The sequence below is a fragment of the Malaclemys terrapin genome, chromosome 14 (assembly GCF_027887155.1).
Source record: "Malaclemys terrapin pileata isolate rMalTer1 chromosome 14, rMalTer1.hap1, whole genome shotgun sequence".
Classification (NCBI taxonomy): domain Eukaryota; kingdom Metazoa; phylum Chordata; order Testudines; family Emydidae; genus Malaclemys; species Malaclemys terrapin.
This window is the reverse complement of record NC_071518.1, coordinates 36,222,893-36,248,045: the sequence shown is the minus strand read 5'-3', so window position 1 is coordinate 36,248,045 and position 25,153 is coordinate 36,222,893. Positions and strand designations below refer to the sequence as shown.

At 50.0% G+C, this 25,153-nt stretch overlaps 1 protein-coding gene and 1 non-coding gene across 3 annotated transcripts in view; both read right to left on the bottom strand.

Moving 5' to 3' along the window:
* Positions 1-2,506: 2,506 nt before the first annotated feature.
* CPNE2 (copine 2) overlaps positions 2,507-25,153 on the bottom strand; it is a 173,743-nt gene continuing 151,096 nt past the window's right edge. Inside the window, exons 15-16 of one of the 2 annotated variants that reach the window (XM_054049166.1) lie at positions 4,099-4,335; positions 2,507-3,068 (exon numbers count right to left, since the gene is read on the bottom strand). In XM_054049166.1, the coding sequence (XP_053905141.1) occupies positions 2,961-3,068; positions 4,099-4,335 (345 nt within the window). In that variant the 3' untranslated portion in view covers positions 2,507-2,960. The remainder of the gene's footprint in view (positions 3,069-4,098; positions 4,336-25,153) is intronic. The other variant, XR_008447130.1, reaches the window with a different exon arrangement.
* On the bottom strand, positions 16,322-16,463 carry LOC128849085 (small nucleolar RNA SNORA57). Its single transcript, XR_008447163.1, has one exon. It is a non-coding gene; the product is annotated as a small nucleolar RNA SNORA57 (small nucleolar RNA).

Below are 25,153 nucleotides of genomic sequence, written 5' to 3'. Positions count from 1 at the left end.
GGTCGTTGCAGGCTGTGTGATGATTCACTCCGCTTAAAGACTAGTAAAAATAGACCCTGGCTTGCTCCGGTGCGCTGGGCAGGAAGGGCCAATCCCCCCAGCGGGACGTCGAGCAAGAGGGTAGACACCAAGAGTGCAATGAGGGGGTAGGCAGACGGTAGCTGTGTGCGCTCAGCCCACAAGCTGTGCCCTTCGGGACTGGTTTATCTGGAGGGTGGCCTGACTCATGGGCAGGGGCAGCTCTAGCTTTTTTGCCGCCCCAAGCACGGCAGGCCGGCTGCCTTCATCGGCTTGCCTGCGGGAGGTCCCTGGTCCTGCGGCTTCGGCGTACCCTCCGCCGCCGATGCCGCAGGACTGGCAGACCTCCCGCAGGCTGACTGACTGTCACCCTCGCAGGGACCAGCAGGGCGCCCCCCACGGCTTGCCGCCCCAGGCCCGGGTTGGAGAGCTGGTGCCTGGAGCCGCTGCTGCCCGTGGGTCAGTTTCTGATCAGTCTGAAAGCTTCCGAACAGACATTCACTGAGAGGCAGCAAGGTTTACTCGCTCCTCAGAAGATGTCCTCTAACGGACCCACCTGCGGCTCCACCAGCGTCACCGCGCCGGGAATGAAGAACTGCTCCTGGGGGAGACCGACACACTTTTGGCCCCAGACACGAAAAAGCTGCCAAATAAGCCAGGGCGACACTTCGTGTTGCAACATCAGTAGCGATATTGCCTCTGAGAGACCTTTCGGCCTAGCTCAACTATAGTAATTGGTTTAATATCAGATGCTTCCCCGTGGAGCGGCCTGGTTATGGCGGAAGGGCGCAGGGCCCCTCCAGTTACTCTGACGACAGACTCCGAGGTTACTGCACGGAATCAAGGTTTTACAGCACAACGAGACCCAGAGCCACATGAGACGTCCTGTAGAAATATCAGCGTGCTGCTGTGCGAGGAGACGCGCAGTGACTCACTGGTTTCCAAGGTCAGACTTCTAGCAGTTGAACTAGACGGATCTATCTGTGTCGCTGCCATACCCATGGCAGGGAGACTGGGGCATTACGCACCAGCAGGATGTGTCCATAAAGGCCACCTTGCACGGCCGTTCTGGGTTTCAGCCGCTATTACTTCCGGTGAGGAATTCTGGACAGCTCCATGAGAAACAGGGGTGGGCTGTTCTGCTGTAGTCAGTCGGGGCGACCTGCACAGCCAATGGGTTTTGCACTGCGCTCTGAAAGCGGTCGGACACATCCTCGGGCCTGGCAGGAAGGGATTCCACAGCCAGGCGGGCCCTGCTCAAAACATCCGTCCCTCAGGGACAAAAGAGATGAAGGGAAAAACAATACAAGGCCAATGGCTGCACCCTTAGAAGGCAAGAGCGGAGGTCACTTTTGTTTAGAGTACTTATACCTCTCTTTCTTACTGTATTTCAATGTCTACATGCTAGAGCAAATACGTAGAGGTAGGACGGCCATGTGGTTAAGGCACTGGACTGAGACTCAGAAGATCTAGGGGCAACTTCCTGGCTCTTCCACAGACTCCCTGGCTGACCATGGGGAAAATCACTTCACCGTGACGTGCCTCAGTTTCCCCTCTTTACAACGCTGTCTTACCTCGCAGGGGTGTTGGGAGGGTTGATACATGAAATGTGTGCACGACGCTCCGACACTATCACTATTATTATTCTAGTCAGGGACCCCGTTGTGCTTGGTGCTGTCCAAACAAAAGATGGGGCCCCCTTAAGCATCAATCTAGGTCAGACAGAAGACCCAGCCACGAAGTTAATCACGTGATTAAAATTAAGCGTCTGCTCAAGTCCACCCGTATTCAGCAAAACACCTCCACACTTGGGCTTCATTTTAATCACATGCTTCAGAGCCACTGAAGTCAAAGGGACGTAAGCGCTTGCTTTTGTGCTTTGCTGAATCAGGGCCCCAGTCAACCATTTAAGATACAGGCAAGGGTGAGACCCAACCAGGGAACGTTCTTGCCCAAGGAGCATAGACGCCGACTCTGTGGGTGCTCTGGGGTTGGAGCACGCATGGAAAAAAATTGGTGGGTGCTGCTCCCCGCTCCGCTCCCCCTGCTCCAGCTCGCCTCCACCTCCTCCGCGAGCGTGCTGCCGCATCTTGCTTCTCCCCCCTCCCTCCCAGCACTTGCGTCACGAAACAGCTGATTCACAGGGCAGGGAGGGAGCGGGGGGAATACGCGGCGAGCTGGGGGAAGAGGCGGGGCTGGGGCAGGGATTTGCGGAAGGGATCCAATAGGGGCAGGGAGGGGGAGGAGTTAGGGCGGGGACTTTGGGGATGGGGTTGGAAGGGGGCAGGGCAAGGGTGGGGTCGGGGAGGGGAAAAGGGTGGGGCCAGGGGTGGGGGCACCCACCGGCGCCGGAGAAAGTTGGCACCTATGCCAAGGAGGAGTAAGATGTTCGCACGATTACCCCAGCAGAGCAAGGAAGCCAGCATTAAATGCTGAACAGGGAGCTACGAGGCCTTTCTGCATTGGACCCAAACAACAGACCCAGGCCTGGCTTTTAAATATCTGAGTTTCTTTATTAACCTGAGTATAACAAATATAACATGTACACAGTATAAAAATGACCATAGAGCATGAGAGGGTTATGGGTACAGCACAGATACGTGATCTATACACAGGAATGGGCGGTAATATATTAAGCATTTCGTTGTTTGGAAAAAAAGCAAGTTCTGATCTGTAAAAATTTTCAACCCATTCCACTGAAATTATACAAAGTACCTTCAATACTTAAAAGTGACTGGAGGGAGGCAGGAGAGGTCTCCGTTCTGCCCAGGACTGTTACCCTGGCCCGGGAACGTACGACGCCAATGCAGCTGCTTCTCCGGGTTGGAGAGTTTTTAATAAAATAAACTAATTAAATTAAAAGAGTACAAAGGTTTAAAAGCATGTGAAACATGCACCCTCCGGAAACCGGCAACATGCAGACAACACCGAGGCTCCCAGCGCTACGCTGGCTCCGAGCTGAGGGGAGGCAGATTTTGATGCTTGAAATACTGAACGACTTGCTGGGGGAGTTCTGCCAACACCGCTTTGGCCAAAGTTTCTTTAGGTGCCTGTATAAAAAAAGAACAAACAGGCCCAATGATTTCTTGTGCCCAGCAGCTGCCCCAGCGGGTCCCTGGGCTGGTATTAAGGCCCATGTACAATTACCAGGGTGGGTGTAGGCCCACCTACGGTTACCAGGTTTTCATGCAAGCCCAGGTGCTGGTAGAGAAGGTAACTGTTGCCACGGTGGCTTTAGATCACGCCCACTCCCCACTACAATGGAGGCCAGCGGGGCTGATACGTTAGAGAATGTGCCTTGGTATCCTGCCTCTCTTTCTCCCGGCATCCCACAGCACTTAGAGAGTTGAGTCAGACGGTTACCCTGCAGTGACTGCGTGGGCAGTACACACTCGCTAATAGCTCTCACACAGCCTCGGACAGCAGCAGCTGCTCTGAAGGGAGAAGGGATGGTGGCCCAGACCCTGGGACTATCCTCACAGCGCTATTGTACGGGATTGCTCGCTGGACAGCAGGAACTTCACGTTAGCCCCTACGGAGTCTGAAAAGCCTCCATGCAGAGGAGGCAGAATTGCCTAGTGGTTATGACCCAGGTCTGGGAGTCAGGGATTCCGGGTTATAACCCCAGCGCTGCCACCAACCTGCTTTGTGAGCTTGGGCAGCGTCACTTACGCTCTCTTTGCTCCGGCCTGCAAAACAGATGCAAGTGGCAAGCCTTGCTGCCCAGACTCACGCTTATCTGCGCTTTGATTTTGCTGGCAGTCTGGAAAATGCCAGTAACGTCCCCAACGTCTCATCGGCAGCGATGCACCACGTGAGAACTGCGTAGGACTCCCAGTCTAGCAGGAGGCCTCGGACTCTGAGCTGGGCGTGCTACCAGCTGCACCACACAGCCTAAGTACCTAGAATGCTCTACAGCATTAAACGTATGAGCCTCTCCCCTCCTCTTTAACTAGGGAAATAAACAGAGCACGCCAGCTCTGGGGCAGGTTCCCCCTGGGATGGGTCTCTGTGGCTGACTTACACCCTACTGGAAACGGACTGGGTCTGGCAGGCACAGCAAAGACCTCCTGCACTTACGCTGCGGAACTCGCGGAAGGGAACAAACTGCACAATGTCCCGCATGGCTTCCTCGCCGGTGTACGACCGGAGCACGCGGTTATCCCCATCCAGGAACTCCATGGCTGCAAAGTCCGCGTTGCCCACCCCCACGATGATGATGGACATGGGCAGCTTGGAGGCCTGCACCACGGCGTGTCTCGTCTCGTCCATGTCGCTGATGACGCCGTCCGTGATGATCAGGAGGATGAAGTATTGCTGGGGAGACAGAGCCGAGAGTGAAATTAGACGCGGCGCTGTGGGTGGGTTATGGGCTCCAGGCTTCTCCCAGCCCCATGCACTCCCCGGCAAAGACTTGCTCGATGGGGAGAGGAAAGGGTGAACACGAACACAGCCCCAGCCCACATGACTGGGCGATTGCAGTGCTGAGAGATTGCAGATGCCTTTCCCATATGATACGGGCATGTCAAGAGCCTAAGTGATTTAGGAGCATAAGCGCCACTGACTCTCAATGAGATTCACTTTCAATGGGACTTGCGCTCCTATATCACTTTGAAAACCCCACCCGGAGGTGCCTGAACATAAACTTTGCAACCTAACTTTAGGCTCCTATTTCAGAAAATCTGGGCCAGTGTCTCCTCACGATCCACCATCCCATCCAGCTATACCCATCCTCCATCAACCCACTGCTCCGAAGCCCTGTAGGCCCCTTACTCACCTCCTCAGACCTCTCTCCCCCTCATTCGCCAGGAGACTCGGTCTCCTCCGAGTTGCCTTACACTCCTGCAACCACCCTTCCATGAGGAAGCACCTCAAGCCAACATCTCTCCTGGTCACTGGTCGCCCACCCAGCCACCACCCTTACGGTTTCCTCACTGACTCTCTGGACATTTGCTCCCACCCTACCCACATCTCCACTGACAATGGCTGACTCACCCGGAGGAAAGCCCTGAGACTGAAGCCACCCCTGGGTTAGCACCCTCTACCGCACCCATCTCCCGGCTTCTAAGAACTATCTAGTTCCCAGGTGTCACCCGCCTAGAAGCTGGTCTGTTTTCAAAGCGTTCCAAATGCACCTTTGCACAACTGGTCCCGAGTCTCCTATGAAACTTAGTACAATTCTCGTGATCTTTATTCACTCTCACCCTCTTCCCTTCCTCTTGTATTGCTCGTTGCCTGTGTTTGTCCCATTAAGACAAACAGGTCAGAGCTGTGGCTGTTTAATCTTTGTTAAGTGGACATTTGATAAATATTCGATACCTGTAGCAGAACCATTAGTGGAGCCACTGGGTGAAACCAATTCTTGTGAGCCCCTGGGATCTGTTCAATTGCTTTGGGGAGGCAGTGTGGCATAGTGGATACTGCACTAGACTGAGACTCTGTCACTGGCCTGCTGGGGGCCTCAGTCTCTGTGCCTCAGTTTTCCCCTCTGTAAAATGGGGACAGTGATCCTGGCCTCCCGTATAAAGCACTTTGAGCTGCACTGATGAGAAGAGCTAGAGATTGTTATTAACAAAATTTGCCCCTTTCAGTGCGAGTTTTGCCTCCATCACAGGGAGTTCAAGATTCAACTTTGCTCAAGGGGTGAGAGAAGCAACATGAGCCAAAACCCAGACAAACCCAACCTGGTAATTTACACGCTGCTCTTCTCCATAGCCCATTACCGATCCACTGTGCTAAACAGTCCACATCTCCCCAGCTTGCTATGCCATTGACTGGACTACGCAACTTCCATCCATTCTATTCACCGAGGGCAAAATCACCGTGAGCAGAAAGCCAGCAAATGACCCGAGTATCACTCCAGCTCTCAATAAAGGGTTTACAATGGCCTGAGCGGTATGTCTACACTGCAATTAAACAGCCGCGGCTGGCCCATGTCGGCCGACTCTGGCTTATGCGGCTGTAAAATTGCAATGTAGATGTGCACCAAGCTTTGGGATCCCATCAGGAGTCCACGGGCTGTGTGCCGACCCTCTGCCCGGGGGTGACTGTCATAGCCAGCTCCTGATGCTATAGCAGCGAGCAAACACCACGTGGTTCCAACTCAACTGTCTACGGTCAACCTTCCCCACTCCCACTGGGTCAGTCCATTGATTCTAAAAGGAAAAAACCCCAAACGGCACGCGAGCTGATTTTCAGTGGCACTCACACTGCTCGGGTCCTGGCCACCAGTCCAGGGGGCTCTGCCTTTTCATTTAATCTTAAATGAAGCTTCTTCAACATTTTAAAAACCTTATTTACTTTACACACAACAATAGTTTAGTTATACATTGTAGACTTATAGAAAGAGACCTTCTAAAAACGTTAAAATGTATGACTGGCACGCGAAACCTTAAATTAGAGTGAATAAATGAAGACTTGGCACACCATTTCTGAAAGGCTGCCGACCCCTGTTCTAGGCCTCTACGCCTTGGGCCAACATCATCCTCCGTGTAAACTCCAGGAAGTCAAATAACCTTAGCCCCACGTCCTTGGTGAGTACTCCCCTGGACTTACAGCCATCGCTCGCTATATTCAGCACCAGGACAATGTCATGCAGTTCTAGGGTGAGTCATATCCAGCATCAGAACTATTTCATGCAGTTCTGTGGCGAGTGAGAGTGTGTGCGTGTGTGTGTGTACATGCACACACACACACACACACCAGTGAAAATGGCTGTGCAATTGCAAAGAGGTCGGACACCCTCAAGGTGGATGTGAATTTGCTTATGACATTTCCATGACAACGTCATTCCAAGTGGTGCAAGATGACTCAGTGATGCACAAGCATTTGAGCTCTTCCCCCCTTCCTTAAGCAGGCCAGAAGAGATTACCTGACAGAGCGAGAGCCGTGATTTCTCTCCTATCAACCTCCAGCGCTGCCAGCGGAGATGTAACAGCTTGAGACAGAGGCCCTGCTCTCTGTGTCACTTCTAGTTAAGGCAAAACTTTGGTGCAGAAATGGAGAAATCCCATTCAAGTCAGTTATCATTCGGCTGCTTCTGGTACGCCCTAAATTGCCAGTAAAACACAGAGGACTGAGCCCATGTGCCAGGGTTTGACTGTATTTTAGACCAGACTCACTCTTTTCATGAGAAACAAACCCCATATAAGTAAAAAACTGTTCATTTGAGCTTAGAAAAGGCTTACTGACACAGACCTACCCAGACCAATGATTAGATCAGACCAATGGGACCCATACTGTCTAGTTTATTAGTAACACCCAAATCCATGTGTTTGATGGAAGGCACAAACTCACAGTGATATGCTTAATTTTGCAATGCTTTCCCGGGAAGGGGAAATTTCCTCCTGACCCCACCTGGTGATTGGATTATGCCCTAAAGCATGCGGGTTGGTAGCACCTGTATTTCTTAGTATAATTACTGGTGCTATCTTTGCTCATATGTATGCATCTATTCATGGACATACAGTATCTCCTCACTTAAAGTTGTCCTGGTTAACGTTGTTGTTACGTTGCTGATCAATTGGGGAACATGGTTGTTTAAAGTTGTGTAATGCTCCCTTCTAACGTTGTTTGGCAGCCGCCTGCTTTGTCCACTGCTTGCAGGAAGAGCAGCCCGTTGCAGCTAGCTGGTGGGGGCTTGGAACCAGGGTGGACCAGCAGCCCCCTATCAGCTCCCCGCTCCCCTAAGTTCCCTGTGCAGCAGCTGCCCAGCAGGCTAGCAATTGCAGCTGTCCCTCGCCCCACTGCCATGTGCTACTCCTGCCCTCTGCCTTAGAGCTGCTCCCCGAGACTCCTGCTTGCTGTGCGGGGGAGAGAGGAAAAAGGGGGCTAATGTCAGGGTGTCCCCCTCCCCCTGCTCCTGCACCCTGCTTACCCCATCTTCCATAGAGCAGGGGGGGCACATGACAGGGCTCAGGACAGAGGGAGCTTGTGGCAGCAGCTGCTGTCTCAGCAAGCTGATCTAATTAACACGACAGTGTACTTAAGAGTAGGGTCAGCGTACTTAAAGGGGAAATGTGCATCTCTCTCTCTCACACACGGTGTGTGTCTCTGTCTGCGATGCTGTTTCCCCTCCCTCCATTCCTGCTGCCTTGTAGAGTGTGAGAATTAACCCTTGAGGGCTCAGCCGAGTGCTAGTTCATCATTTAGCAGTAAGGCATTTCCTGGGAAATATCCCACCCTCTGACTCCTCCGCCTCGACCAAGCTTCACAAGCATCATCACTGTGTACCAGTATTATTTGTTTGTTTAAAACTTATACTGTGTGTGTGTGTGTGTGTGTGTGTGTGTGTGTGTGTGTGTAGAGTCTGGTGAAAAAAAAATTCCCTGGAACCTAACCCTCTCATTTACATTAATTCTTATGGGGAAATTGGATTCGCTTAACATCGTTTCGCTTAAAGTCCCATTTTTCAGGAACAGAGCTACAACGTTAAGCAAGGAGTTACTGTAACTCCTTACCGTATGCTGTTTGGTTATGAACATTAAAGAGACAAGCTTCAAACTGCTTAACTGCAAACAAGGCTGAGCCTCGCTCCAGCTACCATTCCTTGTCAACTGCAATGACACTTACTGATGTATCTTGCACAGCTTCCTAAAGGGAACCAGACTCAAGCTTTGGAGAGTTCCAAGTAAGGGTTCCCCTCTGAGAAGGCCCTGGGGCCTGCCTTCTGGGGTTCAGCTATCCGGGAAGACAGCAAGAGCAGTCTAGTAGTCTGTTACTGCCTCAGTGGGGTATAAAGGAGTCTGGCAGCTATCAGGGACCAGAGCCACTGTGTAGACAAGACCACTTGAATTGCCCCGGAAGGTCACTAGGAAGCCAGTGCAGAACACAGAGCACAGGCATTTTATGCTCGCGTTGTCCTGGCTCATTTAATAACCAGGCAGCTGCATTCTCTACCAGGGGCTTGATCCTGCAAGATGCTGAGTACCCATCACGCTCATTGAAATCGATGGGATTTTGAAGGGACTTGGCACCTTGCTGAACTGGGCCTTAGGTGAAATAGGCTTTCAAAGGTAACCCCAAGAAAGCTCATTTCAGCAGGCCAGCCTGGAAGTGGATAATTGCGGTACGGGCCACTTCAGAGAGGAAGGGCCAAGCAGCTTCCGGATCAGCTGAAGATGACAGTATTATGAGGCACCTTTGGAGACCAAGAGCACGAATGGCTCCAATAAGACCTCAGGATTGCAATCTGCTAAGACTAAGGCCTGTTATGCCCCTCTTCACAGAGAGATCACTCCCAGCCTCTCAATACCTCCAGACATTTGCCCCCTTCCTTCCAGTATCACCTCTGTTGTCTGGATCAAGCTCAGTTCACCCTATGTTCATCAAAGGGCTCTGGGTAAAGCAAGTAGAGTGTAGAATCCAGCTTCTATGACAAAGGGAGCTGAGGGTCATCAGCAAACAGATGCTGCTGCAGCCCAAATAGCTAACCATCAGTCTTCCCCAGCAGCCTGGCACCCATCACACGGGATGGGTGAGGGAACCCCACAAGAGAGCCCTCAGAGAAGATCAGTGATTCCCTCTCAGGGGTGCTGAGAGGCATGAGCAGATTCTACTCGAAAGCAATCCCATCCACTTATGTCCTCATGGTCAAGCATATCAAGAACTACTGAACTGTCTGAGCAAATGAACATAGATGGCTGATCTTTGTTGACTGACAGGGGAACCAAAAGTCCGGTGCGGTCTCCATGCTAGAGAGAGACCAGATTTACAAGGAAACTGGGAAAATTTCGAGGATGCTAGTGTAGACCTGCTACTATTGATCTTCTCAATAACCTTCCCCACAGAGGGAGGTTCAAGACATGGTGAATATTGGTTAGTGTCAAGACTAACCGCTTATGGGATAAGTGGCATCTTGCCTTAAAAAAGAGAAGCATTAAATAGCCTCACCAGTATCAGAACCAAGCTCTCCCCAGTGGCGTTTACAAAGGTCCATCAGACAGGTACATCCCAAAACTCCGTCAACGAAACCTAGTCAGACTTAGCCAAAAGATCCCCAGAGCCTCTCGGATACTGTAGCCATGGATCTGAGGAGTCCTATTCATGAAGATGGAGTGAGAGATACCCAATGCTCTCCAGGAGGAGGCAGCTTGAATTCAGTCAGACTGTCCATCGCCAAGAGGTGATCCACTAGTCAAAACTTTGCAGTTGTCACGATGGAGACGCAAAATCTCTGACGTCCCCCACAACTATAGGTAGGGTGAAAAAAACTTCTGCGTCACCTTCAGTTGGATTTGGAACATGCCTCTCCCTCCCATCACTCCCTATTTGCCTTCCCCTCCCATCACTGCCCTATCACGGGAAAGCTGAGTTGAACCAGTGAGCTTTAGCTCTTTGCTGAGAAAGCAGTGAGGTCCAGAACTCTGAGCCAATGCAACAAAGGGCCCCGAATCTGACTCTGTGTTCGGAGGGTAGCTCGTGAAGCAAAGAGATTAATGGAGTGATGTGCGCCTGATGGCCAGTGTTACTAAATCAGTTGCTGCATTCTGATATTTGTCAGAAGTGACGGCACCCTTTCATTCTGTTCCCTCCCTCGGAAGTTCTCCAATGTCAGAGTGGCTACTGGGCTGGTCAAAGGGAAGTGCCATAGTTTTTGAAGTATTTTGCAAGGGTCACAACTCCATAACACCTATCGGATGGCCTGCATGTATCTGTATGCAATGAAAGGACATGCAGGTCCTAGAGTGCAATCAGCCGTCCCTTCCACGTGGACTCACTCCAGGCCTGGACTTAGGGAGGCCCCGATGGTGACAAAAGTCAGCATTGGCCATGTTAGTCCCCTTGGAAGTATGAGAGCCAGAGAGAACCAAAAGATCTGACCGTGTCCAGCAGCCTTGATACAGCGTCCTTTTAACATTCATTACAACCAAGGACTGTCTCTTCTCCACCAACACTGCAAGATCTGGAGGAAATGTATCTGAGGGGGGAGTGAGATGTTTTGAGGGTCAACATTAAATGCTCAGAGGTCACCCTAATCACCAGAGAACCAGCTGTCCTATTCAGAGCCTGAATCACTCAAGCTGATGCATCTCGCAGCTGATATGTCTTGCGTGCTGGCTAATAGAGAACATTTAATATCAAAAGATTTAATTCCATGCAAAACCACCACCGATTATAACCGTACAGATTCAAACATGCCCATAATTATAATGAACTCCACACACTCCGCTCACAGGCTTTTTTATCTCACGCCCCTTTAAGATCCTAAGCTGGTGTGAAAAGTTAATGGTTTTGTCTGAAGTTATTTGTAAGCACCATTGAAATCCTGCTTTTGTTCTTCCATCCTCTTCTATAGAAACATCCAGTCATTAGCTGGCTGGGCACTGGTGCCCTTTCTAAGGAAGGAGGCTCCAAGGAGGGTCTGTTGTGGTAACTGGGCCTACCAATCTACCCTAATTGTGAGTTCATCTGTAAAAATTTATCACAGTAACATATAATAAAGCATATTCTAAATAGGTGCAAGAGAACCAGAGAGGGAAATTATTTTAGTCTAAACCAAAAAGGCCACGTTGATACAATCCAAGGACTGTTGAAACGATGCTTCTTAAAAACAGATGACATGGAGCTGGAAGTTAATGAACCCAAAACGGGTGGGTTGGATATTAGACCTAATTGGTGGACAAAATTATCAGGGGATGGGCTATTCCACCCACCATTCCCTTTGTGGGAAAGAGACTTTTTTGGTGGGCGGGGGGGAACTCTTGGGAAGAAAAGACAGAGACTGCTGCAGCATCACGGCTCCACCCCCACTGTTTCTTGGCACCTCAGGCCTTTTTCACCCTGATCCTGAGAGATCAGGGTCAGAGAGTGGGAGCCAGACCGGGCCAGAGAGTGGGAGCCAGATGACATTGCTTTTCCCTACTGGTTTCAGCTGAATTCCAACCACCACCTGGGATGACCGTCCTTACCATCTGGACACTGTCAAACAAGGGAGCTTTTCCTTCAAAAACTGAATTTAACAGCAGCTCCAGCCCATCTCAACCAATTTCTCTTTGCCCCCAAAGTACAGTTGTTACTATCTTTGATACCATCGAAGAGTGTGTCAAAAAGGGGAGTGGGGTTCCTTTTCAAACTCTCTCTAGCTACAGGGAAAGGGAACAAGAAATGCTGTTAAAAAGGGAAGCCTACCTCTCTACTTTACATTTCAAATGCTTTAACTGTTTCCCCTTCTTTTCTGTATCTTTAATAAAAGGCTCAAAGGATGTTTAATGGTGTTTTTGCCACGGTACTCTCTGTATACCCAACCCCAGACTTCATTTAACGCTGGCCAGCGACTGGGCTATGCTGACGCCCTTGGCGAAATTAATACAATGCATCCGTGTGTGATATTCACAGCTGACTTGCGCGATGTTGATCAGACATGGGCTTGGATCAAGCCACCCAGATCTGAGCCCCTCCCCGCCTGGGGGAACTTTGGAGGGGGGCGGAGTCTTAGGAAAAATGGGGTGGGGCCCACAGGCACTCAGAACAGCTAAGACGAAAGGAAGTACATGTATTAGGTGAATAAGTGACCCACCCTGACTTATTAAAAATGGGTCCCACGGTTCCAGGCCCAGTTTAAGAAAAACACGGATCAGCCGCAAACTCATTGCTAACAAATTATCACTGATGCTAAGGATATGTCTACACAGAGATAAAAGACCCACGGCACAGCCGCAGTTGGCCCAGGTCAGCTGACTCGGGCTCACAGGGCTCAAAATTGTGATGTAAATATTCAGGCGTGGGCAGGAGCGAGGGGGACGGGTCCCAGGGATCGGGCTCCAGCCCGAGCGTCAACACTACTATTTTGAGCCCTGCAGCCTGACCCCTGCGAGTCCCACTCAATTGACCTGAGCTCTGAGACTCGGTATTGTGGGTTTTTTATTGCAGTGTAGACATAGCCTAAGAGTTTAAGAGGATTCAAAAAAGGACACGAAGTTTATGTAAATAACAAGAAAATTCAGACTCACAATAATGCTATTTTTTTTAATAACAAGTGTTTTGAAATGGATATAAACCCTCATGCTTCAGGGCATAAATTAACCCCTACCCAATGGGGGCTAGGAAGTATATTTCATTATGAGCAGATTACCCCACTTGTGCCTACTGTGAGGTTCTTACTCCTTCCTCTGGAGCAGCTGCTGCTGGCCACCAGAGCTGAGTGAATCACTGATTTTCAGCCAAACCAGAAAAATCTGTTTTCTTGTGAACAGAAATTATATATTCATTGGGGTCGAACATCACATTTGCAATATATGTTCAAATCAACATTTTGTTCTAACACTGTCATTTCAAGCCACCATTTCGTTTTGAAAATGTCATTCGAAACAAAAGTCTAAACCAACCGTTTCAACCCTTTTTGAAATGTTTGTTTTCAGGTTTTTCTTCTTTTTTGTGTGTGGCTGAAATGATTCACCAGATTCGACCCAAATTCGTGAATAGTTTCAGTCCTCCCCAAACTGCATTTTTCATGCGTTCTGTTACAGCGAGTGTTTTCCTTAAAGCTACAGCTTCTGGAGGCAGGGAATTTTGTGAAGAATCTCACCTTTCATCTACAAAAGAATAAAGGATGTTTCTAGTCCTCCTGGCTGCTGAGAAGAGCTTGAAAAGATGACCCCTAAGGGCTCAAAAAACTGAAATAATGAAAAAGAACCTCTTTTTTCTGCAATCATATGATTATTTAAATCACTTGTGATTTCTGAATCCTTGAGGTTGGTAATGCTGTATTATCAGAGAGATTTAGGAAGCCAACCCTCAGCCTCCAAACACTTAAAATAAAGCTAATCTGGCAATAGAAAAAGCCTGGATTATTTTACACTCTACTGAAAAGATCCAGTTTGCAATGTGTATTTTGCTACGTGATTAGGGATCAGAGGGCACCAGCTAACACAAGGGAACCATGAATCTGACAGCTGTGTAGTTATAAATACACACACACCGACACATCTGCAGCTTCAGAGAACATAACAAGTTTTTAAGAGGGGTATTTGTCTGGATATCAAGCACATCCAGCGTTATCAAAATTCATGGCAACAAAAATTTTGGAAGGGATATTATCCTCGTGCTTCGGGGCTTGAGACAATTTCTAATGATGAGGTTTTTACACCTTCCTCTGCACCTGCTGACACTGGCCACTGTCAGAGACGGGACACTGGGTTTGTCAATTCCTATGAGCAAGGAGTAAATGTACAAAACACCATGGGCTGGACTTGGTGCTGATTTCCTCCCCATACAACTCTACCTGCTTCAGTCATAAAACAGGGCAGAATTTGCCTCAATGCATGTTAAAAAAAAAAAATCTGTTTCCCTTTGTTCTTTCTCTCTGTGAAATCGGCAATGGGATCAGAGATGAGCACTAAAAGGCATGCAGGAGAGGAGGAGGGAGAAAAGCTCATCAAACGTTATATCAACAGGATATTTCAAAGGCTAAGTGAAATGAGGGATATCTGATAAGATCATCCTTGGGATTACGGCAGAGCAATCCGGCAAGGACACATGATCAGAGTTGGTGGAGAGCAGCAGATCCTGGGACGTCGTAGCTATCTATCTCCTTGTTGGACCGAAATGAAATTCTCATCTCCTCACTGCCTTTCTCCCTTTAACTTTTCAGCCTGGGTCAATGGAAATTGCTTAATACTCAGATCCTCTTCTCAAGCTCTACACCTAACAGGAGACCCACCACCCATGGGTCTCCGTCTCCTTTCACAGCGGCCTAACTCTACCGACTTCAGCGTTACTTGAAGTTACTCCTGTGTATGTTATTCCTGATTTACACCATCAAGAGAGAATCAGGCCCTCAGGCTACAAAAATCCAGCTGTAAATATGCTTCTGTTATTTTGGCATTCCATTAACCAGGAACATTTCCCCAAGAGTCTACCTTTTATTGTGCCATACTACCATGACGTAGCCCAGTGCAGCAGGTCACTAGAGGAGCTGTTATTAGACAAGGATTACTTAGGCACTCAGGCTGTGGTTTTCAAAGGGGCTTTAAGGAGCAGGGCACACAATTCTCACTGAAATCCAATGGAAACGGGTGCCTAACTCCCAGAGGTGGTGTCAAAATCCCCTGGCCCCAGGCTCATCGAGGACTGCAACGCAGGCCACCTGAGTCACCATGCTGTTTCCAGATCCTGATCCGATGGCCGGCTGTGATAAACAGGAACTCGGAGATTTCAGGATGGCCGCACAAACCTTCCCCTAACGTGCAATCAAAGGAAAACTCGCAGGATTATTTTCCCGAGAATAGTCTTACAAAAGCAATCGCCCCAGATGAAAAGGCATCAGCAATTCCATCAATGTGACTGGGGGCCAAATTTCCAAAGGCGTTTAGGGGCCTACAGATGCAGATAGGTGTCTATAATACCATCTAAAGCAGGTTAGGTACCTAACTCACCTCAAAATCAATAGGAATTAAGCACCTAACCTGCTTAGATGGTTCTGTAAACCCCAATAGGTACCAATCGGCACCTGTGGGAATCTGGCCCCATGACTGGTATCCACATGAATAGACACAAAAATTCTTCCCCCTGCATTCAACCAAGGGTTGGGAGGGCATTTTTCTCCTGCCTTCAGCACTGCATATCTGGCCAGATACTTTATTCCCACCGCCTTCTGAAGCCACAGCCAATGGCTGCCTGCTGGACTAACTGGACCAATGCTGTCTGACAACCCTTACACCATACGGCAAGCTGATGAAATGTCACTTGGTGGCATTCAATGCCCATCCTGACGGCACATTTGCTTCTACTGTTTGAGGGTCCAAGTGACCCACTTTCCCCCCCATATCTGAGGCTCTGGGTTCCCTTTGCAAACTCCCAGGACTCCCTGCCTCCTTTCAGCACAAGGGCCTGGGCTCCTCTCGAATCCTGCAAAGCCCGCCGTGTCCCAAACAGACCCAACTTTGGCAGCCGACGCCACAGCAGTGGGGTGAAGCGTCTGGGGCAATGTGCCACTTGCGTGCGCACATGGGGGGCTGTCGGGGGAGAAGCACGGGGCTTCATCATGCTCCAGACACTGCACAAAGCAAGTAAGTTTTCTACAGACAATTGTAGGCTCCATTGGAACCTGGTTGCTACATCAGGTTTAGATCAACCTCTGGGGGGAGCAGCTCTCCCCACAGCCCCTCCCACTCCCAACACAGAAGGTCAGCGACCCCTCTCCTTTGCAGACTGGGACATGCCCTCTCTCTCCTCGCCCAGACATACCGTCACTGTGGTGTTTGATCGCTACCCCAAATCACACTTGGGACTCGTTTTCCTTCTGTCGCCCCACCTTGGTAACTGTCCCAGCAGCCTCAGACGCCCCTTGTCACCCTCCCACGCAGTATGTGCCAGAGAATGAGGATGGGACCAGCAGACGGGAGCTGCCGGCTCTGCAGACACAAAGCTGGAATTTGCATTTCCTATCCCTCCGTACATCACACGCAGGAGGAACAAGCTACTGCATGCATGCCAATAACTGGAGGAGCCAGTCCAGCCCAGCACCCCCCACTCTGCGCTCAGAGCTGGACGGAGATCAGAACCAGAACCCTTGGCCGAGTACACCACAAAATAGAGGGACGGCCCTTTCTCTAGTAGCGATATCCTTCAACTACCTGAAGGGGAGTTCCAAAGAGGATGGAGCTCGGCTGTTCTCAGTGGTGGCAGATGACAGAACAAGGAGCAATGGTCTCAAGTTGCAGTGGGGGAGGTCCAGGTTGGATATTAGGAAACACTATTTCACTAGGAGGGTGGTGAAGCACTGGAATGGGTTACCTAGGGAGGTGGTGGAGTCTCCTTCCTTGGAGGTTTTTAAGGCCCGGCTTGACAAAGCCCTGGCTGGGATGATTTAGTTGGGGATTGGTCCTGCTTTGAGCAGGGGGTGGGACTAGATGAACCTCCTGAGGTCCCTTCCAACCCTGATATTCTATGATTCTATGATCCCCATCTGGGGCACTTCACATCCGCCCTACATCAGATCAGGACCCCCCAGGCATACTGGACAAATCTCCTGCAGAGCTATGCTCCACAGACAGCCCTGAGGCGGCACCACTGAACTACGTCGTCTCTGCTGAGCGGGAAGAGAGCTCGTCCTGTGCCCTTTCTCCTTCCCTCATGCCACCCATGACTGATCACTCGCTACATGCAATGCGGTCACTTAGCAGAGACAAGACCTGGCCCTTAGCACATAAGCCCCAGCTGGTTTTTCCAGTGCAATGTGCGTAGTTTATAGCCTCATGTGCCCCGCCCACTAGAGATCTCACGTGGCTTTATTACACTGGGGAGTAAGCAACCCGAGGGCTTCCTTTCACCCAACAGCTCATGAGAGGGACGCCGAGCTGGCTACTCAGAACAACAGGAACCCAGTGAGGAGGCTGGGTTAGAGGCTTAGCATCGCTTGCTTCACCGAGTGGGAGAAAGACTAAACAGCCTGTTCTCCCCCACGTCAAACAGGCTGGAGCACCTGAAAACCAGCAGCCCCACCACTACCTGGCCTCACCTTCCCAGCCCAGCATGCACCTCAGCCTGGTTCTCACCCCTCTCCTCGTCATATTATTTATTTATATTACTGTAGGGCCTAGAGACAGCTGGGTGCTGTACAGACACACAGCGAGAGACAGCCACCGCCCCCCCAAAATAGTTCACAGTCTCTTCCCCCTCAGGGCTCGTCTACACTGCTGAGTTAACTTGCCTTATAACTCCAGTCTTGCCCTCAATTTGTGTCCCGTCCACACCCAAACCCCCGTCACTCAAGTGCGGTGGTGCTTTTAGCTCAAGTCGGCTGGCCCGGCCAGGGCACAGGCTACAGCTTGAATCAGCTGCTAATACGACCCCCGCATAGTAATCCAGTCACTCTGCGCAGCTCACGGGAGCTAGACTAACCCGAGAGGACTGAACTTGCGTTATCTACAAACGCAGTAACTCTGCAGTGAAGACTTCGCTTCAGTTTCCCTTTCCCCACTTCGCTCCCTCATTCCAAGCACCTCTCCCCCACTCTCTCATAAACACCGACCCGCCCCAAACTAACATTTGGGAAACAAGCCCACCATTGGCAGGCCCAAGCACTCCACAATCACGAGACTGGCTTAAAAATCACAAGTGGGTTTTCTTTTGCTTTTTAAATAATGAAACTGAGATTCTAGCTATTTGCCCTCTGATTTTCGAACCTTTAGGGGGTCATGTTTTCAGCCTTTTCTCCAGAACAATGACATCCAGAGACTTTTTTTATTCTTTAAATGAAAACTGATAGTCTCCAATAATCACCTAACTCTGGGCACTGGGGACTTAATTAAAAATATCACAAGATCCCCGATAATAATAAAGAAATCACGTGAGTTGGCAACAGTGTATATATAATGAAGACGGGGAAAGATATGGAATTAACCCATTGCGTGCTGGCCATCTTCCTGCTTACTCTACCTTTGTGTTGTATGCCCTCCCCCTGCTGCGCAAACATTGCCTGTCGCTAACGCCCAAGCACTTTGGGGCAGAGGCTGTGTCTTCCTAGGTGCTTGTACAACACCTGGAAGTGTTGCCCCATTCCCCGGGGATCGGAGATAATAAGGCCGTCACAAAACAATTCTTGACTTTCTGTGAGCACAGCTGTTCCTAACGCAATTTCCTTGTGTCTTGAAAAGAGCTCTGTGACCCAAGCTTCTCACATCTCTTCTTTTCATCTGGCCGCTTCTTAACGTTTTTTCCCTATGGGCTACCTTACTTTCAGCCTTTACCCGGCTGGCCCTGCCTCGGTATCACCATAAAGTTGCCAACAATTTTCTCCGTGGCCAGTAGCTGAACCTCAAAGGGATGAGTGGGGGGGGGGGGGAACCATATCCCCTGTTTTTAATGGTACCCCGCTCGCAGCATAACCCCTGTGGGATCAGGGATTCTCCCACTGGAATTACATAGCAGAAATTGCAGGCACCTGAATATTGGGGCAGAAATAGTGCGGGAGGTCAGGGCTGGAACTTGGAATCAGATAACTGAGGGTGGAGGGAGGAGGCGAAGAATCCAGGCATCGGAATTAGGCTCTCTAAGGAATGAACTGCAAAGACTTACAGCTAGTCCGTGCCCCACAGCGTGGCTTCTGCTGCCCTGAGCCCTAAGTTATTTACTCAGCCTTGCACTGAATGCAGGCGAGCATGGATCAGCTACAATTATGAGTGTGCTTAAAAATCCAGGGGTTAACAATACCAAGCCCTCTAATGAGGCAGCGGTGAAGTACAATGACGCAATGACATTCAGTAAGAGTGAAGTGAGGGCTGGCCAAATGTGCTGGGTTGGCAAACTACCGTCCCCTCTTCGCCCAGAGCACAGGTGCAGTACGGGGCGGTGGCAGGACATGCGTCACCGAACGGCCTTTGCAATGCACCTCAGCCTTCTGACGCGAAACCATTCTCGCCTCCAAAATAAGAGCCCCACCCCACCCTTCCATAATGCCTGGCCTCTGTCGATCTCAAAGCACTTTAAGAAGGAGCCCAGTATCATTTCCCCCATTTTATAGATAGGGAAACTGAGGCATGGAGCGGGGAGGTGACTTGCCCCAGGTCAGTGGCAGAGCCAGGAATAGGTCCCCCAGCTCTCCAGCGTCCCAGTCTAGGACTCTAGTCACTAGGCCAGTCTCCATGCCCCACTCAGCCCTCGGGCACTCTGCTGAGTCTATCCCAAACGTGAAGAAACTCACTAACAGCTACCACGGGAACTTCCTTTCCCCCCCATGATACTAGGCGACCATGTAACATAGGCCTGGCTGCCCCAGAAGGCCTTCAGCACTGAAAGTCAGCCTTCGGTTACAGGAGGAACAGCTTCCCTTCCAGTTACATTGCAGCATGAAGTAGCCTCGTGGTTCATGCCCGTGGCTAGGAGCCCTTTTCTCAGCAGGCTGCGTAACACACAGTGAGTTCACATCGGAGAGGGGAAAGCTCATGATATTGGAGACGTTCCCTGGTGTGGCTGCAGCTGGGTTGAGGCACAGGATGGCCACAAATACAGGTGACCACGAGTGGTTTCACTCTGGAGACTGTCGTACATACAAAGTGTATGCCCAGGATAAATAAGGCAGGACCATGAACCCAGCATAAACTCCTGGAGTCAGGGGTGCAAAGCGATCACATGCTGAAGGAACCACCCTGTCACAAAGCCAATAACCGAGAGACACAAAGAATTTGATAAGCACGGGCATGGAAATCTTTTCACACGGGATTTGGAGCAGGATGGAGAACCAGGGAGGCACAGAGGTACAGATTCTGGGGCCTTCGAGACCAATGAACAGGGCCAGCTTTTCAGCTTCACTTCTCTTTCCCTCCACTATCTTTGGGGATTTACAAAGGAAGCCATGGGAGGGGGGAGAGAGGGCTGAGGCAAGGGGTTCATGCTTGTAGGATAAAGAGGGGAAAACTTAAGTACAGGGAAGGAGATCCTGGGGTGCTGGGGACAGACTGGGCTTTTCCATGTGCTGAGCAGATGCGACTTCAGAACCAGGTTGTCTTTTAATAATTGGACGGCCTGTGGAGTGATAGCAGCTCCCGACTTGCTGGCTTCTGGGCAAATCTGCGGGTGAGGAAGAAAGGTCTGAGGCCTCCGTCCTAAGGTGCCTTCCAGGGGCTTATGCCTCCTTTTTTAGTATTCAGCATGGACTGTTAGCATACAATCAGGCTGCTCTTCCCATAGCATTTATTGTTTCCACCCGTTTTTTAAGATACTTGATATTAAAGTCACGTATGGGCTGTATTGCCTATAAAATGTGACCACCAATTATTTCTGCTACTTAAGTCAGCAATTAGATTCAAGCCTGCTAGGGATTATCCAACATATCCAGCATGCTAGTGAAAAAGGAGGCCATTTGGAAACTGAAGTTTCTCTTTGAAAGGTAATTTTCATTTCCCAATGCTTGTTAATCCTTTTCGTGTCAAGTCAGGTGCATAGCGTCTCTCTCTCTCTCTCTCTCTCTCTCTCACACACACACACACACACACATTGTTTTCTGCTTCCACCTCTTAAAAGCTGGTGAGCGCCATTGTTTGTGATCTGGGTTGCCATGGAAAAGGTATAAGCAGGGTGGTTTTTTTAGTGTTAGGAAATGGCACACCTCTCGGAGGGAAGCTGAACGAGAACGGGGCGGATTCAGACCCGGTGACAGTGCATACCATGGCGATGTTCACAAATCATAAATGCCTAGAATTACGACATCCAATTAGATAGCCGGGCAGATAGAAATCAATAGATCTGCATCCACCTATCCCCATGCCTAGAATATCTGCATTAACGTTTTCAACTGATACTTCCTTTGCCATTTGCCACCGCCTATTTCACACCATGACCCCTGGCTGCTTGCCAACGGCCCCATCTCTGCTCCACACTCGTATCATTTATTCCGGTTTCTACAGCACCTCAAAGGAGATGGAACTTGGACCGACAACGGCGCCAGGCGCAGGCTGCACGGCTGGAAAGTGACCAGGCAAACTCGTTTTAGCCGAAAACCTGAGATGAGAAATGGATGCTGGCTCGTGACCCACTCCCCACACCTGCATGCAGCTCATGGTTCTTGAGGCCCGCGGCCTGAGAAGCAAAGGTTTGAATCACTAAGCAAACCATGCTGATAAAACCAGAGGCAGAGCTAGCCAGCTGCTTTCTGTTCATTTGCGAATTATCCTAGAACAATCTATTCCCCATCTGCCCCCCGATATGGCAGGGAGGTTACCCACAATGGAAGTTATCTGTGTAACCCCCCAAGCCCTATCACACAAATTGATGAGAGAACTACATTCTAGATCCCCTCCTCATGTGCAAATCAATTTTCTCTAGCCATAGAGTTCCAGCCAAATAAATCACCCCACTTACTAACGTTGCCTCGTTTCTTATAACTTCTTTTCTCTGGTCAAATCCATGTGGCCATAACTACAGTTGGATATTAGCCTCAGAGACTGAACAATGACAATGGTGGGGGGAAGTGGATCAAAGACACATCAACAGCATGTTCAAAGGTGACCACGTGACTTCTCCAAATCTCCATCCTCATCAGGAGCCATTTGCAACCAGAGGGCCAAGTTCTCTGGTGCAAACTGATGCTGCCCCACTGGCTTCAACTGCACTAATTTCTACCACTCGGAGTAGGTCATAACTGCAAATTAAGGTGTGACTGCAGCGTGGGAAGGCAGACCTGGGCTAGCTTGCATCTAGTTGGTGCAGGTAATGATAGCAGTGAAGACTTGGTAGAAGTTGGCAACACAACTAGGTACCCAGTGTCCCCAGCAGGCTTTTACTGGGGCAGGCAGCCTAGGCCGAATTCTGCACCGTCATGTCTTCACTAGCTAAAGCTGGTATATCTCCCCTCACTGCAATCACACCTTCATCTGCGGTGTAGAAGTACCCTCCGCAGGTCTCTGTCGTGGGCCTAAAGCTCCCATGGAGAGCCACACATTGAGCACCAACCCCATTGCGGTGGTCAGCAGCTGCTCGTGAAGATCATAGAGATGGGACTGAGCTGCAATGTTCCGTTCCTGGTCAGGGAATTCTAGATCTGGATCCAAAATCTTCCCATGCTTGGGAACACCAAGATCTAGGGTTTGGTTTTCTCCAGCAGAAACCCTTTGAACCTCAGAGCCCGGGGTCTCCAAATAGGCCCAGCTATTCACCCCTTGTTTTTACCTGGCTCACGGGGCCCCTTGTGCTTTTACAACAAATCCACCCACCTAAGACAAAGCCCTGGCTGGGATGATTTAGTTGGGAATTGGTCCTGATTTGAGCAGGGGGTTGGACTAGATGACCTCTTGAGGTCCCTTCCAACCCTGATATTCTATGATTCTATGATTCTATGGCCGCTTTCATTCCTAAAAATAAAACGTGCCTCTCTCCCTGAAAAGAAGCTGCTGTCATCTTCTCAGCCGACGCCTCTTGTCAGGAGGCTATTATTAAAGATGACATTATTGACATTATTTGCTCTAGGTATTCAAGATGGGATGAAAGAGGGCAGGCCACGGGGGAATAAAACTCTTATCAATTATTCGTTGTGCATCTTAAAAAAAGAAAAATCCAGTTCAGACTTGCCTACGGTAGACCTATTACCTTAGTATTATTTAAAAGCTCCTTTGATTAAAATATTAGTGCCACCGAGGGGTGCAATTTACATATGATTAATGCTTCTCTATTCATTCCTGGGTCTGGAGCCTTCTCCCCACCACCTCTTGAATTCTGACATCTAAAACAAAAATTGAAAATAAAGAGTGATCGGAATTCATAGTGAATGAACCCAAATTCAGACTTGCCAACAACAAAATAAGTATATAACTACCGCCGACGCAAGAGACGTCTCCCAGAAAAGCAATTTACTGCTGATGTTTTTAAAAGGGATGGAAGACTGAAATGGAAGTGCAGAAAGATATTACTATCCGAAAGCAGATGGGGAAAGCTGTTACAGCTCCTTTGGAAAGAAAACAAGTGAAGTTGTGTATTTTAATTAAAGATCAGGAACAGGGGATGTGCTGTGATCTGTGGCATCACAGTCTTTCTCAGTAAATGCTTCCCGTTAAAAGAAATCAGCTCCAGCTACAGGTACAAACTGGCTTCCACACAGCTTGACTTTCAGCTTTGTCCCCTTTGTTTACCAGAGACCATGCAGAGTCTGGAACTCTGCTACACAGATATCTAGCAACTGAACAGTACATTGCAAATATGTATAGCATTTCTTATCATACCCTGTCTTCATCAGTGCTATACCAGCTGCCTCCCCCATGTTCCCTGGCCAACAATTTCAGATTACATGTCTGTGTGTCCTGTGACCAGCTTGGCCATAGGACATCATTTTCCTAATGTTTCAATGGGTGGTTTTATCCCAGAGGTGCCCCACTCCTCTCTAGGACCCCATTTTACAGATGGGGAACTGAGGCACAGAGGCTAAGTGCCTTGCCCAAGGTCACACAGGAAGCCAATTGCGGAGCAGCAACTTGAACCTGGGGCTCCCATGTCCCAGGCCAGAGTCCCAATAACTGGGCTGGTCCTTCCACTCCAGCTCCAGATTATACAGCGTATAAATGATGGTGAACATTTTCCAAAAGTCGCCGCTGACCTCGTGTTCCTCCATTTTTGCACGTCCAGCTCAAGGCACCTTTGTCTCAAGTGGGCACACCAGATCAGTGGCCACTTCTGAAAACTTTGGCTTACGTATCATTCTCCCAACAGGGCCTCTCTCACAGGCAGGGGACCCTGATCATGAGGGGCGGTGAACAGAGGCGTAGTCAGGTATTCTTACACAGGGATCTTTACATACAGAACACGGCTGATTGTGTGTGTCTGTGCACACATGCACCGAGGAAACACGACAGAGCATGACGCTTCCAGCCAAAACACCACCACCCAGGCACTCTCCAGGAGAGAGACAGCAGAGTGCTTGTATCTCACACTCAGACCCTCCATCTTGAGTCCCCGCATCATGGCACTGCCCAGTGTGGTGCAGCTCAACTTTACTTGGCCCAGGACGACAAAACTAGCAACCACCAATATCGTTCTTCCAAACACCGTGTCCCACAGGAAGAGTTTTTGGTCTCTCTGTGGGTTGGGGTAACCCAAAGGTGCTGGGGGTGGGCTGGGCAAAAGGGGGACTGGTGCTGTTGGAATGAAGGGGGCTTCTTCCGCCCCACTGCTTGTCCTGCCTCCCAGCTCCAGGGATAGGGAAGCTGGCTCCCCAGACCTGGAGCCCTGTATGTGGGCCCGTGGGGCGAAGAACTGCTCTGGGATGGGAGGGGGCACAGCGGAGATGGAATCAGCAATGGGATTGGAGGGCTGTGAGGAAAGCTGCTCCTCCCCACCTCTGCCCTGGGCTCCCGACGGGTCCAGGCAACCCCAGGATTTTGCAGCTCTGCGTCAGAGAGGTACGACCCTAGCCGACAGGCAAGCCAACTTCTTACATTTAAAGGGGCAGCCCACAGCAAGCCGACCCCCCCCACACACACTACAATCCACCCCCAGCTAGGAACAGGCCATCGACCGCATGCTGCCCTTGTCTCAGCTGGGGGAGGGGGTGAAGCTCCCCAGAGCCCAGCAATTCCATTCCTGGGGCCCAAAAGGTGAAGATCCCAGGACCTCAGACAAACACCCTCCCCTCTTCCGCCAGTGGCTCAGCTTCCCTCTGTCAGCTCTCTAGCCCCGTCTGAGTCTGGCAGGGGCAACTGGTCGTGCCCAT